The sequence below is a fragment of the Talpa occidentalis genome, unplaced genomic scaffold (assembly GCF_014898055.3).
Source record: "Talpa occidentalis isolate TD23 unplaced genomic scaffold, MPIMG_talOcc4v2.1 talOcc4.7, whole genome shotgun sequence".
Taxonomy (NCBI): Eukaryota; Metazoa; Chordata; class Mammalia; order Eulipotyphla; family Talpidae; genus Talpa; species Talpa occidentalis.
In genome coordinates, this window is record NW_023605083.1 from 43,473,051 (window position 1) to 43,491,108 (window position 18,058).

The 18,058-nt window shown below is 38.3% G+C and overlaps 1 protein-coding gene across 1 annotated transcript in view; it reads left to right on the top strand.

Annotated features, from left to right (window-relative positions):
• Window positions 1–11,826, top strand: part of OSTF1 (osteoclast stimulating factor 1) — a 52,602-nt gene extending 40,776 nt beyond the window's left edge. Inside the window, exons 8-10 of the mRNA XM_037492472.1 lie at window positions 2,337–2,415; window positions 6,455–6,553; window positions 11,315–11,826. Coding sequence (XP_037348369.1) covers window positions 2,337–2,415; window positions 6,455–6,553; window positions 11,315–11,373 — 237 coding nt within the window. The 3' untranslated portion in view covers window positions 11,374–11,826. The remainder of the gene's footprint in view (window positions 1–2,336; window positions 2,416–6,454; window positions 6,554–11,314) is intronic.
• Window positions 11,827–18,058: the final 6,232 nt, after the last annotated feature.

The following is an 18,058-nucleotide window of genomic DNA, read 5'->3' on the forward strand; positions in this document are numbered from 1 at the left end:
CGGGATCGAACTTGTGCTGCAGTGGCTGCATATAGCTTCATAGGTTGCGTCTTAATCCCTTGTGCCACTAGGGAGGCCCCGGTTTTGTTTTTGTATCTCACAAAGACATCTATACTGTTCATATACTTTCCCAAAATGTCTAAGATAATTAGTCACTTTCTTTTTTTCTCCCTGGCATTATACTCCCTGAAGCACTGCCCCCCTCATTCTCTAATCTGAGCAACTTGATCTCTGTTTTCTTATTGGGAAACCCGTTACTCCTCTTCTGTATAATTGTGTCTTCACTTTCCTGGATCTCCTTTGTTGAAGAATATCTTCAAGTAGATTCCTAAGAAGGGGGATTCCGGCTGAGAGAGTCCTAGTTTGAAAATAATTCCCCTGAGAATTTTGCAGTCATGGCTCCTTGGTATGCTGGTTCCCAGGGTGGTTTTGAGAGGTGTGATGTCATTTAGATTCCATTTTTTCACATTTGATCTGCTTTTTCTCTTCCTTAGAGTCTTTATCCTCACTGTTCTAAAATTTTCCAGTTATATCCTTTTATGTAGCCCCTTTATAATAATCATGGTGAACTCTTGGCTTTGAAAAAAATACATTATTTCTTTTATCTATTTTCTTTGTCCTGGTTCTGAACTGCCCATTAGTAGTTATAGTGAACCTCTTGGATTAACCTCTAATTTTTTTTAGTTTTTCCCAAGAGGTTTTCTAACCCTTATCTTTAAGTTTTGTTTCGGTTACCTTTTGAATTTCCCAGAATTCTGTATTAGTAATTTTTCCTGAGAGGTTTTTCACCCTTCAAGTTTTGCTTCGGTTACCTTTTGAATTTCCCAGAACTCTGTATTAGTTTTCGCTTCCTACCTAATAAATTATCACAACCTTAGCAGCTTAAACAATGTCCGTTTACCTTATATGTTCTCTAATTCAGAATTCTAGGCATGACACAGCTGTGGTTATTCCTCAGGGTCTCACATACTAGAGTGAGGATATTCACTGGACTGGGTTCTCATTTGGAGCTAAGATCTTATTTGGTCTCATTCGGGTTTCTGGGAGAATTGAGTTTTTTACACCACAGTACTGAGGCCCTCAGATTTGAGAGACCACCTCTCTCCCTAGACAGTTCACACATGGCTGTTTACTTTCCCCTGTGAGGCCAGCAGATTATGTTTCTGATACCACACTCCTTTTAAAAAAGGAGCCACTTGATTAGGCCAGAAACACCCAGGATAATCTCCCTTTAGTTGAACTCAACATCAACTGAGTGGAAACCTAATTACAGGAGTGATATCCTATTATATTCACTGGTCTTATCCACACTGAAGGGGAGGGAATTATGCAGGGGGTGTGTATCCCAGGAGACAGGGATCTTAGGGATCATTTTAGGATCATCTACCATAAGCTCATTTTTTTACTGATTTTTTACTTATTTAAATAGCATCTCTATCTTATTTCATTATCTAATACCATTATTTCTGATACATGAATTATAGCATTTAAAAACACTTTCTCTTAATCACTGTGCCGTGTCTATTTTGCTTGTTTTGGTCTTTCCTCAGCTACTAGAGGCTTTCCTTAAATACTTCATATTTTTGTCTTCGTTTATGTCTAAGTGTGAGTGGAAGTGGAAGGCCTGTGTGGCTAGTTGACTGGTGGGCTTCTCTGGAAGGTGAAGTGATGAGGTCCCACTTGGTTTATACCCAGATACCAGTTTAAGTGCCTCCTCCTTCCCCCACCTCTGTGGGGCTGCTCATCTTTACCTGCCTGGGCAAAGATGCTATACTCTACACTTTGAGGTAATTCAGGAGGGAAAGGCAGGTGGGAGAGGGGTCTTACCATTCACTTGTAGATTTTTCACTTACCCACTGCTTTTAGTTCCTGGCCTTACTGCTACCTTCTCTTGTACCAAGTTCCATTAACTTGAAAACTATCTGGCTATCTTGACAGGGTAATTCTACCATCTGTACTGGGTCACCTGGCAGTAAGGAGAGAAGAAGGCAATCTGGGGTTCTAATTACTCCTTATAAGCACTTTCACCAACTCACTTATGCTTATTCCTCTGCTTCATTCCTGTTCCAGAGTCTTCCAGCATCTTGAATTCCTAATCATGCTAGGTTTTTGTGGGGGGCAAATCTAGCTTCCCCCTATGTTTCTCTCAGCAGCATCTGTATTTCCACATGTGTTCTGTCAAGTCAGTTTCTATTCCTACATACCATTTCATCTCCCAAAATTACTCTACTCTTATCTCTTGAGTCTCCTGCTCTCTTATTTTTCTTATTTTAGAATGCACGTTTTCAATCCACACTCTATTTTAAAAATGCTATTCTCTCTTTTTATCACCAAAGAACAAGTTGGGAGACACAGCCTTGCATGCTGCTGCCTGGAAGGGTTATGCAGATATTGTCCAGTTGCTTCTAGAAAAAGGTAAATGTGTGCTGATTTATCTGGCTTTTTTTTTTTTTTTAAAGATTTATTTATTTATACAAGCACTGGGTACAGTCAGAAGTGCAGGAGGGTGGGAGAATTCACCAGAGCCAGAGTGGGGAAGAGAACAGGCAGACTGACGAAATACACTGCGAGGGGAGCAGTGGGCGGCAGGAGAGGTCTGCGCGCCATGTGGGACTCTCACCATCGGCCGGGGATTGAACCGGCGCTGCAGAAGCTGCGGGCAGCTTTGCAGCCCAGTGCTCAACCACTGCGCCACCAGGGGAGGCCCTATCTGGCCTTTGTTTATTCTTAAAATTTGCCATATCCAATTGTAACTTTTGAAATAGTAAGAAGAATAATACCCTCTTTATTTTAAACTTGGAATTTTAACCTCTACTCTGTGTTCATATAATAAGATGGAATTATTGGGATTCAGTTATTTAAGTTTTCAGTTTAAATTAAAAACTTCAGTTACATTTAAAAAAATGCTGGAAAGGCAACTGCCCCCTCTCCCATCCCTTATGCATGTTCTTGGGAAACTTGGTATCAAAGCATTCCTAGATGACCTGCTTCTAGGCCCAAGTTTCATAGGTAGCTGAACAGCTCCCTTGCTGCAATTTATTGAAAGTCAGCACTTGACACAAGGGCTTATAAAAATTTTTAACTAAGAAAAGAAAACCTTGATAGGCTTTAAAATTTCATATATTATATAAAGTATTGTAAACCAAAATTACCTCAAAAAAATCATACATTACTTTTTATGAGAACTTATTGTACAATTATGCAGGATTCAAGGGCCTTTGGAGGAAAGTGTGTGCTCAGATACAGAGAGGATCCTTGTTGAGAAAGCTGTATGGGTAAAATTTCTGAGGTCTGTGCTCTCATAGGGACATCTTGTTAGAAAAGAGAGAATGCTGTGACTGAAATGTCCTGCTTTGAGCTGAGCAAGGGCGAGAGATGCAGAATAGAAGAGGATGTCTGATTTCCTGTTTTTACACAAGTCAGAAGGGACAGCAGAATTATAGACTCACTATTCATGCATCCATTTTCCCCCCAAATATTACTTAAACCTTGCAGAGGGCTAGACAAAGGCTAAAATATAGGATGCTTGAGTCTCTAAGTCACAAACCAATGGTTGCACTGTCATTCGGAACCCTGGGAGCAATGTTGTTGGATATATAAGAGTAAGTGTTTTTGATTTAAAGTATATTGATGTAAATGCCAGGTCTAAAGATCAGCTGTGATGAGGATCACTATAGCACTCCTCAAAAATGATGCCAAGAGCTGTGCTGTCTGATGTGTCAACCATTGGCCACATGTACTACTGAGCTCTGAGGCTAGTATGAGTTGTGATATAATGTAATTGTAACATGCTCATTGAATTTCAAAGATTTGGTGACAAAACTAATTTTTACATTGTTTACATGATGGGGTGATAACCTTTAAAATATAATGGATTAAGTAAAATATATTATTGAGATGAATTTTACTCTTTGAAACTGTGACCGCCAGAAAATTCAAATCTATAGATATGGGTCCCATTGTGTTTCTGCTGGGCAGCACTGATCAAGAGGGACTCAGGAAATTGTGTCTCTGCTCTAGCATTGCAGTCTCTGAACATTTTCTATCCTGAAAGAAATCATGTACTTGAGTTCCAAAGTATAATTTAATGTAAGATATGATTACTCAAACATAGGTGTGCAGGTGCTCTTTGGAATTGATGTTTCTGTGTCCTTTGGGTAAAGACCTAGGAGTGGAATTGCTGGATCATATGGAAGCTCTATGTTTAGTAGGTCCAGAAATCTCCACACAGCTCTCCATAGTGGTTGGACCAGTTTGCACTCCCACCAACAGTGCAGAAGAGTTCCTTTTTCTCCACACCCTCGCCAACATTTGTTGTTGCTAGTTTTTTTAATATGTGCCATTCTCACTGGTGTAAAATGGTATCTCATGGTAGATTAGCTTTGGAAACAGCCCAAATGCCCAAAAATAGATGACTGGATCAAGAAGATGTGGTACATATATACCATGGAATATTACTCAGCATTCAAAAAAGATAAACACATGCAATTTGCAGCAACATGGATGGCACTGGAAGGGATCATGCTCAGCGAAATAAGCCAGAGAAAGAAAGAAAAATACCGGATGGTCTCACTCATAGCAGGAATCTAGAAAACTTGAATAAGGGACCAGGAAAATGAATAACTATAAGAAAGTGAAAATCAAAATCAACAAAAAACTATGAACCAGAGACACTTTTTTGGGGGGTGGGGGGCGGGAGGGGAGGGATTGGGGTCAGAATGGGGGGGTTGCAATTGTATGGGGAATATAAAAATAAAATTTATTATAAAAAAAAAAGAAAAAAGAGAAAATAAATGAAACCAATATTTTGACAAAAGTAAAAAAAAAAAAAGATATGATTACTCAGAATTATTAACCTTCTGGATTTTTGACCTGTAGCACAATGAGAGAATTAGGTTTTCCATGTAACTGTAGCTGTGAATAGGTCTGAATCTGCTCAGGAGAAAGATGTTTTCATACATAATTGCCCTATTCCTAGTTCACAAAATGTTTTTTATTTGACTCAATATTTTTGCACTTTTGAGTTTTAGCACTTTAATTTGTGTTTACTGAAAGAGGGTGTGGTTGCAAAGAAAATGGCACTTTCATACCCTGTGGCTTCTAGAAGATATAAATTGGTTAAAACCTTAAGCAATTTGACACTAGCTGGCAGTATTAAAAATGTACCTTTCCTTACATTTCAGCATCACTTGCAGGAAACCATCCTTCAGAAATCCATATAAACAAAGACCTTGTTTAGGGAGGTTCATGGCAGTAATGTTTGTAATAATGAAAATTAGGACAACTAAGTGCCTCTTCACAGAAAGGTGATTAACTTTGGAACATTCAAAAAAATGGAATACTTATGAACACTTAAATAGATTAAGTTGTAATTATGTACACATAGTCGGGAATGAGTATCATTATATAATGTTAAGTTAAAAAAAATCAAATTACAGACCAATACATCTAATAGGATTTTGCGTGCCTATGTATTTTTAAATGCATTCATGCATATGAAGAAGAATGGTCACCTCTGTAGAAGTTAGAAAATGGGGGAAGGAAGGACATTTGTTGGGAGCAAATGGGACATATGCATTTGCCCAGCATACTTCTGTATTTTTGAATCTCTGAAAATGATATTCGTGAATTTCTTAACACAGCAGACACAAAGAAAAATGCAAGTAAAACAGTAGGTGACCTCCAGGTTTTATTGTGTTACTATTCTAATTCACAGGGGCATATACTTACAAATGTGAAATATTAATCCCCTCCAGTTTTTTCACCTGATCCTTTCTAAAAGACCTTCTTGAACAGAGGATGCTAAGGACACACTGAGTTTAATCTCCATAAACATGCTAAGGGGATTTTAGTATGTTCTTACATCCACTGGGATCTAACTGACTTAGGATTTACCATGAGGACAGTAAACTCACTGAAAAGTTTACATACAGTCCTTTTTTTTTTTTTTTTTTGGTAAAGACTTATTTATTTATGCAGATAAGAACTGGGGTACAGGCCAGATTCACAGGAGGGTGAGAGGATTCACCAGAGACAGAGCGGGGAACTGAACAGGCAGACTGATGAAATACACTGCTGAGGGGAACAGTGGGCAAGACAGGAGAGTTCTGTTCACCATGTGGGTTGCTCCAAGGCTGGCCAGGAACGAACCAGTGCTGCAGAGGCTGCAGACAGCTTCACAGCGCTGCACTCAACCGCCTGTGCCACCAGGGGAGGCCATCACATGCAGTTCTATAGGCACTGCAAAGGGAAGGTACAGCAACAAGTTCCCTGAATAAAGATACCAAATATGCTCTTAGTTTGAGAAAGTTTTCTTGTTTTGAAAAACTGACTTCTTAGCCAGAATTGTTCTCTGGGTAGCTTTGCCAAAAGTGATTATTCTGGTGGAAAGAGGATTCAGTACTACTGTTGAGTCTTCAAAAACATCTGATTTACTTTTCTTGTTTTGGGAAAGGTGCTAGAACAGATTTAAAAAACAATGAGAAGAAACTAGCCCTGGACATGGCTACTAATGCTGCCTGTGCTTCTCTCCTGAAAAAGAAACAAGGAACAGGTATTTGGTTTTAATCCTTCTTTCTCCTGATGAAGATTTTTCAGTTTAGTATTGGGGAGAAATTTTCCATGATAAGCTCTCCAGGTGATGCTAAAGTTAAATTTTATATCCTTCATTTAAATCAGAACCTCTAACATAAAACACCTTGTGCAAATAAATTTGAAGAGACATTGATATTTTGCTTTTTTTGTGTTTCTTTTGTTTCTTGCAATCAAGTTCTAACCACTTTGCTTTCTCCTCATTAGAAAATCATGTCCTCTGTCTCCTTGTTTCAGATATATTTTTAAGAAGGGTTATTTCTAAATGTTTTCTTTTAATTAAGTCCTTAATAGCTCTATGATTATGTTTTGTTTTTACTTTAAATGAAGGTATCAATAACTATAATGAAAAGTAATCTAGACTTGGTGATCATTTTGGTATCTATTCTTAGTGTTATCGGTTTTTAAAGATAAGTTTTGTGTGTATGTTTCTGAATATAGAAATAGCTCTATTGATGTGGGAGTATAGGTTTGTAAAACAAGAGTCTGTGTGGTTGTTTTGAGTAGATGTAATAGGAAAGGTGTTAAACACACTTGCACCATTCATGATTACGCCACAATGACTGGCTGTTTACCCTCTCAGTATGTACCCTATTGAATATGTTCCCCAATATTCTTTTCAATGTGGTGATTAGTAAAAAAAAAAGTGCTAAGAAGGTGTACTTTGAATTCTTGTTCCCATCTAACTCTTCCCTATCCCCTTTAACTCATCATCAGCTTCCTGGCCCACGTGAAAAATAAGTGGAAGTGGTTGGGTTGGATGAACACTATCTTTTTTCTTACTTCTCAAGTCTTATTCTACTTTATGTTTGGCACTTTTGTACAACTTTGAAGTCTAAGCCAGTAATTGATCTATTTTCTCACTGTTGGAAAAGAACTAGTATAATAGAGGACTCACTTTTGGCAAGTCTTTTAGTATTGTTACTCATCATTCCAAACCTTTTAGTATTTCTTTCTAGGCTACAGTTTAGACTGATCCTTTGTGGTGGAGATTCATCAAAACAGCTTTTGAGAAACTTCCACTATAGGGACTAAATTCCTTTGTTTCCATTTTAACTTCATGGTATTATCACTTTAAGAGTTCTTGAACTTGTGTAATGAGATACTATTTCTGTTTTTTCCCACTGGAATCAAATTTCCATTAATTTAAAAATTAAATTTCCATTAAATTTTGAATTCCTCGTCTAGGAAAGCTTATTTCTCCTTTAGATATCCTTTGATTTTTGAGAAAAGGCAATGCTAGACTGTCTCATATTCCACCCCTTGCAGAAGCAATGCCCTAAAGTTAGTTACCTGGTTTCCTGCCCTAGTAATCAAAAACAGCAAGGAGCCCCTTTCTCTGCACGGCTGGCCAAGGGCTTCTCAGAATTACTCTCTTTACCTATCATCAAATTCCCTATCATAGCCCTCCTCGTGAACCTATTATTTATTCCCTTTTGTCTTTTGTTCCTGGTACATGTTTGTTCCATATTTTAATTCATTTGAACATCAGATATAGTTTAGCCAGTAAGCAACTTGGGACTCCTTATTTATTTAAGCCACGAATGCTCACTGGTAGAGTTAGTCTTTTTTAAACGTAATTATGTATGCATAGATAGCTATATGGTCTGCTTACTAAATATTTGTCATCTGAGACAGTGCTCCTAGCTACATATTAACTGAGAAGCTATATTGCAGTTTTGTGGGAGACACTTTTACTTGGGGTGGCCCTCCTCCTCCCTACTGCTTAGTTGGCTGAGGAAGTAAGACTATGGCCTAACTTCCTTTCTCTTCCACTGACTTCCTGTTGCTAGACAGGTACCCTAGAATGCCCAGACCGAGGTGTAAGTTTTCTTAAGAGCTGAAGGTTATCACAGTGTCATACATACTATGAGCTTGATCATGACAGGCAAGGGAAATACCATACCTGCTTAGACCCCAGAGAACTGTACCTGGAAGCCTCCACATAAGCACTGAAACTGGGGATGAAAAATTCATCTCTTTTTCCCTTCACTTTTCTGCAGTCTTTGTAGAAGGACACTAGCGCTCTTTTTCTTTTTTATCTTTTTTTTTTTCAGATTTATATATTTTTATTTTTATTTCTACAAGAACTGGGGTACAGGCCAGAGATGCGGGGGGTGAGAGGATTCACCAGAGACAGAGTAGGGAGCAAACTAGGCAGATTGACTGAAATACACTGCTCAGGGGAGCAGCGGGCAAGACAGGAGAGGTCTGCTGTGCATGTGGGTATCTCCCTGGCCGACTGGGAATTGAACCTGCGCTGCAGAGGCTGCAGACAGCTTCTCAGCGCTGCGCTCAACCCTCTGCACCACCGGGGAGGCCCTGGGTACTCTTTTTCTCTGTTTACTCTAAGTGTCTTTAATCTACCTTCCAAATTTGTACTGTTTAGACAATTGGATTAATTCCCGGAGGTAATCCTGGGGCCTGGCATACTGAGACAACAAGTGGTTTTCATATTCTAATTTTTAAAAAGATTTATTTTTATTTATTTATGCATATAAGAACTGGGGTGTAGGCCAGAGGTGTAAGGGTGGGAGGATACACCAGAGACGGAGTGGGGAGCAGAACAGGCAGAACTACTGAAATATACTGCTGAGGGAAGCGGCTGGCAAGACAGGAGCAGTCTGCTGCGCCATGTGGGTTAGCTGCCTGGCCAGGGATTGAACTCATGCCAAAGTGGCTGGCGATAGATAGTGCTGAAACTTTAACTCCTGCACCAGCAGGGAAGCCCCATATTTTAATTTTCATGTTAACTTTTTCTTGTTCTATTCTCCCAGTCATCCAGTTAAAAATTTTTGTATTTGTACTTGATCCTAGATGGAATGAGAGTTTAAATACTGGGCCATTTAGTTAATATTAGCATGAACTCTAAGCTGAAAAAGGTGTATAGTGATATTATAGACTACTTTTTAAGTTTATTGGATTATTACAGAGACAAACTATTTCACACGTTGCAGTTACCATGAAGGTAACTTTGGGTTTTGGAGGTGGTGGTCAGGGCCTTACTTGAGAGTTGAGCCTTTTAAATTCTTTTTCCAATTTTTAGAAATTAGGGTGTCATATACAGTATGTGCATACATCTTAAGTACACAACCTGATGAATTTTTTGTGTGCTTACACTTATTTGCACAAACCAGATCACAGTAGAGATTTCTCATACTCCAGAAGCTCCTTCAGTGTTTTTTACTTCTCTCACCATGTATTACTTTTGCCTGTTCTCAAACTTGATACAAATGGAATCAAACAATATGTCTTTGTGTCTGATTTCTTTCACTTAATAGTATGTCAATGACATTAATCCATAGTACTGTGTTTATCCCTCTAGTATATTTACCTACTGTCTGTTTGTGTTAAGTGCTATGCAAGTCCAATACAGTGAGGTGGAGGAAGAACAGGCGTGAGGCAGGGGAGAATGGAAGCACTGCGAGGAATTATATTACCGTCCTGGCCAATATCCCACAGTGGGCTGTGAAGAAGTACAGCTCATCACTTGGCACTTGGCCACTGTGGGGAATTTGCAGAGAAACTGTGCTCAGTGCAGTCCATAAAAGGAAGGAAGAAGCGGAATTGATATGCCGGCTCATTTCTGTTTCTTGATTTTCTTTTGAGTTTGCACCATGGCAAATCATCTTTGTCTTGTTCACCAGAGAAATGCAATTAAAATAAAAAGCAGAGTAACCCTTGAAGGAGAAATAATATCTCAAATGGGCAAAACACAGCATTGTCGTAACAAAGTAGAAGGGGAAAGCTTTGCTGTGTGATTTTTTTGGTCTTTATCTTGAAAAGTGACTTTTGCTGACTTCACAGTCAGTAGTGGACTGTAATGGAATCCTTTTAAAATAATGCTGTGATAGGTTCCTTGCTTTGTTGCATGACAAGCGGTTCCTGGCCCATCTTTTACATTTTCTGCCCTAGACTTGGAATCATTCCTGTCTCCCAGGGGTTATGGAGATAGAGCATTTAGAGACCAGGGGCTGGTTGTTATACATTCATTGAGCCTCTAAAATTTCTGTTTTTTCCCCCTAAAATCTTACCCAGTATAATCTGTCATTATAGGAATTTGACTAGAGAGTTGAATAAGTTAAATGGTTAAAGACCAGATGTCTTCCTTTTGAACCTGTTGAAGGTTAATTTAACATTTCATGGGGGTCAACTCTTTTTATTTCCAAACATTATATTTTGTTTTACTCTTTTGCTTCTGAGCATACTTAATTATCATTGTTTTCTAAAATGAAATTGAAGCTTCTGTGTTTTCATTCTCTTTCTTTTCCTTTTCCTTCCATTAGTTATCTTTCTACCCAGTGACCTTGCCTTCAGGTAAGGGCACAAGCTGTCAACTGAGTAAGGCACATGTGTACCTGTCACTGGGAGAAGAGGTTGGAAGCACAGTTTTCAAAGTACAGTGGCTTCTGGTGTGTTTCACATTGGTCGTGGTGCATGTGACTGGTGGCATTTTGTGGTACCTTAGCACCACGTGTTTTACTTTTCTGCATGTCTAAGGACCATGCAGACATATGCATCTGTCAGCCTGTGTGGCAGCACAAACTGACCACTGAGACTGAAAAAGCAAAAGTTGAAAAAGTTCTACTCTGGGAAAGTACAATCTCTGGGTCAGAGGGGAGATTACAATTTATTGACTTGTCAGGACCTTTGCAAATGAAAATAAAATCCAGGCAATTTCTAATTTCTCTGTTTTGCTTTCACTCTCTTTTTTTTTTTTTAGATGCAGTTCGAACATTAAGCAATGCCGAGGACTATCTAGATGATGAAGACTCAGACTAACTCCTTTCCAGAGCTTTAAGATCTACAACTTCTATTGCTTTTGCCATTCCAAATCTTGTCTTTGCCAGAAGAGTGTTTCTAACTGTAAAACAAAAACAACTACATGAACATGGCAGTATTGCTCTGTGTTTCAGTAGAACGTGTAAATGAGCAGTTCTTACCTTTGATTTGCCAATAAGTGACTGGAGCGTTTTCTGTATAATGTACATTTTGGTTCACCAGAGTAGAGCAAGAAGAGATTATTTCTATTTATCAAGCTAAAGGAATGTTTTAAGAATGTTTTTCTTTAAAAAAAAAAATCAGGATAGTTTTTTTTAGTTAAACTTCTTTACCTCAGGAATTGAGATATTTTGAGTGGATTTTTCAAGGGGGCCGAAATGCATATTATAATAATAAACCAAAAGACTTAAAATTGTCAGCTATCCTGACAAAAATAAACATTTTAAGAGACTTCATTCTTTCTGTCTGTTTTTGTGGTATCGCTCTTTGCTGGTAAATAAGTAAAGCTTTTTATATTTATACTTACCTAAATACTGGTTTATTTTTAATTGTATTTTGCACTTATTCACAGAAGAATCCTATTAGCCAAATTCTAGTTAACTTCCTATATTTGATTGATTAAAGGCTAGACAATATTTGAGATGATACATTTCTAATAAAATATGTATATTTAATAATTATGAGAGTTTCAAGTTTATTTCCAAGCTTACAGCTTATGTAAAGAAACCCAGGAATTCAAATCTTATGTTTGTTTAAGATTTGCGAGATACCAGAGTTTTCCATAATGAGTAGCCAAGAGCAATGAAATTATTATTTTTTTAAGATTTATTTTATTTTTGCACAGAAGAATCGGGGTGTAGGGCCAGAGGTGCAGGGGGGTGAGAGGATTCACCAGAGACAGGGTGGTGAGCAGAGCAGTCGGATTGACTGAAATACACTGTTAAGGGGAGCAGTGGGTAAGACAGGAGAGGTCTGTTGTGCCATATGTGGGTTAGCTCCCTGGCCTGAAATTGAACTTAGGTTGAAGTGGTGATAGAATGATAGGACTGAGACTTAACCCCTACACCATCAGGGAGGCCTGAGCCGTGATCTTATATGGCTGTTTTTCACTTTGATGACATTTGTTTTCTCAAAGCATAGCTTTATGTCATAACTATTTGGATTCTTTGGTAAAACTTCACTTAACATTTCAGGGAGGGCCTCCCTGGTGGCCTAGGGGTTAAGTTTCAGCACTATCACTGCCATGGTCTGAGTTCCATCCCTGGCCAGGGAGCAACCCACATGGTGCAGCAGACCTCTCCTATCTCACCTGCTGCTCCCCTCAGCAGTGTATTTCAGTAGATCCGCCCGTTCTGCTCCCCACTCTGTCTCTGGTGAATCCTCTTACCCCCATACCTCTGGCCTGTACCCCAGTTCTTTTACACAAAAATGAAATACTGAAGTGTTTCATTTGGAGATTCTAACTTTCTGTCACTACAGTGATAAAATTAAAAAAATGACATGACCTTTGGCATTTGTCTAGATTCCAGCCTCTAGGCCCAGAAGTATTCTTTGTAAGAAGATTTCAATGCTCATTTCAGAAAGCACTTTCTTGAAGAGAAAGAAATGTTTGAAAAAGGAAGTGGGCTAGCCCAGGAAGTGAATAACCGCCGCTATAGGTGTTTCTTCTGTCTATAACTGTTTTTTTTCTCTGTGGGTATCTTGAGAAACATACCCTGAGAAGGCTGTTTCAGGTCTTTCAAATACCCCAACTAACTTTTTGTAGCAAGAAATCTTTGTAAGTAGTGGCAGCAAAGAATAAACACAAAAACTGAAATAAATCAGAGGGTTTTTTATTCTCAAAAGAAACATACTATTAATTTGAGTTAAAAAATTATATTTTTCATAAGCCTAAGCTTAAAGGTCAGAAATTCTTGTTGAAAATTACAGTTGATCCTTGAACAACATGGGGATGAGGGGTCCTGACCCCTATGCAGTTGAGAATTTGTTTATCACTTCTGAGTAACCCCAAAATTATCTACTAATAGCCTCTGTTGATCAGAGAAGCCTTACTGTATTAGATACTGTATTCCTATAATAAAGCTAGAGCAATGTTATTAAGATGATCATTGGGAAGAGAAAATACATTTACAGTACTGTGCTATAAGTTTACATCTTCTATTTACAAGAAAATGCATAAGTAGACATATAGTTCAAATATATGTCAACTATATATCTTTTCCTACAGAAATATTAAGACTTTATTTTTAAATGATGCTTGTGCTTTAACAAAAAACAAAAACTAATTTTTTGGTCTTGTATACTTTGGGCCTGAGGTAATTAGGATAGATGCCATCTAAGCACTCTAATTTTTTTTGTATTACTTTTTATTGAAGTAATGTTGGTTGACACTACATCCGAGTCAGAAGGATAGGTTCACACTTCAGATGTGTGTTACACCACATTCACCACCAAATCACCAACAATTGTCCACCACAATCCATTGGACCCTCTCCTTCCTTTGCTCCCCACCGACTAACCTCCACCTCCGGTAGCTTCAATTCTATAGTCATGTTTCTAGGGTTTGTTTTGGTTTAGCTTTACCTGTTCCATTGTTTTATTTCCCTATATTCCACATATTCGTGAAATCCAGTGTTTGTCTTCTGACTTATTTCACTTAGCTTAGTTCCTTTCAGTTTCATTGATGTTGTCACAAGTGGCAAGATTTCATTTATTTATTTATGCATACAAAAGCTGGGGTGCAGGCCAGAGATGCAGGGGAATGAGAGGATTCACCAGAGACTGAGTGGGGAACAGAACAGGCAGATGTACAGAGATACACTGCTGAGGGGAGCAGCAGGCAAGACAGGAGAGGTCTGCTGTGCCATGTGGGTCACCTTCCTTCATCTTTTTTTTTTCCTTTTTATAACTGAATAGTATCCCATTGTGTGCCTATACCACATCTTAACCCAGGCATCTGTCATTTGGCACTTAAATTGTACCATTACTTGACTATTGTAAACAGGGTTGCAATGAACACATATATTCCTTTAAGTTTGAGTTTTTTCATTCTTCTGATAGATACTTAATAGAATTGGTAGATAATATACAGTAGATGTACTTTTAATATTTTGAGAAACCTCCATACTGTTTTCCATAGGGGCTGGACCAGTCTTCATTCCCACCTACAGTGTATGAGAGTTCCTTTTTCTCCATACTCTTGCCCACACTTGTTTTCTGTCTTTTTGATATAGACTATTCTCACATGTAAGCACTTAGCTGTTTGGTTTTGATCTTAGCACTTAGTTTGTTTTTTAACATTGGCAGAAATGATACAGTTTAGATGAATACATTTTTTTAAAAAAATATTGCCGATATTTGTGTATTTAAGATATGAATAGGGGGACTTCACTGTCTTCTAACATCAAACCTATGAGAATTCTACAGAGTTGGTTAATTAAAGATTTTTGGGGAATGGAAGTCAGACTTAGGTATATGCCTGATTTTTTTTTTTTTTTTTTTTTTTGTGAAATAAGGCATTGCAATTAACTGCTTGTAACTCCATGGAAAGCTTTACTTTTGCTTCTGTTTATTCAGCCTAGCTGATCTGAGCTTTTTCAGAGATTGTTGAATGCTGAACTCAGCAACAAAAATTGTTTCTAAGAACATGCCAATGCGCTGACTCTGTACAGAGGAGAGCTTTGATTATGTTCTGGAAGTGACTCTGGCGGTTTTGTTGTAACCTGAGCTTTCAGACAGTGTGGCCTGAATGCCTTCCCAGTCCTTTGGACTGTGAGATACTTGTCCAGTTTTAGGCGCAGTAGCCTCATGCAAAGAACAGCTTTTGACTTTCCCATTCAGTTTCCTTTCTGGGATTGGTCTGTTGCAAATTACCTGTTGTTGGGTTGTCAAACATTAGAGCAGTCAGTTTGCATTTCTTTAGTGATCCCCACACTGTCCTCTTTTTTCACTAGATTAGCCATGTTGTTACCCAAAAGGAAATGTTGAGCAAAGCAGTGGTGAACTTATTTTTATCTTAACAAACAAATTATGTATAATTTTTTTTTTTGTGGGACCCTCGCCGGTGACCAGGGAACGAACCGGGGCTGCAGAGGCTGTGGGCAGCCTCGCAGCCTAGCGCTCAACCACTGCGCCACCAGGGGAGGCCCATGTATAATTTGTATATATTTATAAAATATGATATAATTTTATATGTGTATAATATATAATGCTGATATATGTAATTTATGTATATTATATATAGTATAGATTATATATATGATATATATACTATAATGCTGAAAATGAAATCTCAGCTACTTGTAGGTAGAGGAAACTACAACTATTACATAAATGCTTTCCTCATAAATGTTCTTTATTGTGCACAATTTTTGATATGCTGTTATTTCTTATTGTGTGAGCTATTTTTCTTACCTTCATAAGAAGATTAGGCTGATAGGCTGTAGAGCTGAACCATTGCGTCTGCTCTTTGGCATGTCCCTGTTGACTTTGATCTTGTGCTTGTCCTCCTTCTGTGTTGTATGTAGCAGTAGTGGTCAGAGAAGCCATACATTGTGCAGTCAAACTTTGAAGTGTCTGATTGCTAAAAGTTGAGGTTTTGGTGGGAGAAGTATTGCACAAGATTCTGCTCTCCCTGTTTTAACTGAAAATATAACTTTGGTGTATGTACAGTTTTTTAAGTGAAGAAAAAACTACAGGCCACAAATTTATGGTTTCTGCTTCCATATTTCTTAATAACAAGTCTTTACAGCTGCCCCTCCCTTGAAATGATATAAAATTAAATAAAACTACCTTTTACTGCCTACTCTGCCAGTTCTGTGCGAGGCACTATCATAGACATGATGTCGTTGGGTCTTTACAACAAACCCAGGTGGCGAATATTAATGCCCCTAGCTTTCTTGCAGAGAAACTCAAGTTTGAAGTAGTCGCTGGCCAAAGGTCACACTGCTTGAAGGTGGAAGTTCAGGTGTGCTGAGTCCTGAGCTTCTGGCACTTGCTGTCCACTGGCTGATGATGTCATTCACATGCTGTCAGGAACATATATAAGAACAGGCCAGCCCCTTTTACAACTTGAGCCCTGGAGGTAGCATCTAATAAATTCAGCATAACTGCTAATTTAATTAAATGTATTACTTAAGCCAACCTTAGAACTTTTCTAAAGGATCCTTCCCTGCTCCCTACCAAAAAAAAAAAAAAAAAAAAAAAAAGGTAACAAAACGTTTTGGTTCCCAGTAACCCTGAAGAACTATGATATAATGAAAGAGTACTCCCAAGTTGCCAAAATTTCCTACTCTGTGCACATTGGAGGGTGAATAAGTGTTACAGAAGGACAGCCTAGATTGGCAGCTGTTCACTTGGCTGTGGTTTTTGCATTGCTAAATTCAACATTTCCCTCAGATTGTCTTTGAGCTCCTGACATTTCCACATAACCATGAAAATAAATTCATCCCTGGGAAGAGTTGGAGAATATCTTACCCAAGTCTGGAAACTTGTTATGAACATGCAGGTAAGCTCACACTTACCAGGCAGTGCTGTATTCTGTCAGTGACCATCCTGCTTAGGGTTCCCGATAGGCTCAACCTCCCACCTCGGCTTACACCATTGCCAGCTTGGAGCTGGTGTTAAAACTGAGGAAATTCAAAGGTACGAGTTAGCCTGAGGAGAAGCAGGATGGAAAGTGGAAGAAAAGACAGGAGGAAAGAGGAGAAGAAAGGAGCTGAACGGCAATGGAGAAATGCAGAGCTTTTCTAAATTACAGTTCTGATATGAAATCATAAATGCTTCAAGAAATGGGCACTGCAGTGGAACTCTGGATTCAAGTTTGGCTCTGCTGCTTATTGCTGAATGACCTTGGACAGAGTACCTAAAATAGTTTATTTTAGATAATCTTAGCTATTTAGCTGGAAACTTAGATGTTTAGCTGCAAAATGGGGGCAGTCATAATATCTACCATCTAAAATTAACAGGATTAAATAAAATGATGTTTATCCACTGATCCAGAATAGTACTTGGCAGAGAAATTGCTCAATAAGTGTTGGCTATACTCTTAAGACTGAATGAGGAAGTTTTTTAAAAAAAGAAATAGATGCGTATGTATGAAGGATGTGCCAACAAAGGTTTTTCAAAGGCACCACCTTTGTTATGAAAAGCAGGATTTCCTAAAACACTTTGAAAATGAGTGGAAGACAATGATGCTTCCCTCTAGTCATTTAGGACTTTACATGTAGGAACACTTTTCATTATAAATATACTTTTTGTGAGTTATGGGAAAGAGGTGTATAATAGAAAAGACTTAGTTATAAGTGTTATTGTTAAAGTCATTCAAAGGGCAAGCAAAGACAATGTCTCTGCTATTGCTTTGGAGTGGTCTGATGGACTTGAAAGACCCCAGGTTCCATGTTGAGCATGTGATGATTTCAAATTGGAAAGGTGTTTGGTATAATCATATTGCCCTTACATGCCTTACAAGCAATTCATCTCCTCAAATGGATTAGGTTTGCAACTTCATATGTATCCTCTATAAGATCTAAGCATCAAGGATTTGGTCTCTCAAGTCTCAATGAGATAGAGAATCAAAGACATTTAGAAGTTAAATGTACAATCCTCACAAACTTTGAATAAGAATATGATTGATTAAAATTAAGTTGGGGGTCTCCCTGGTGGTGCAGGGGTTAAAGTCTCAGCT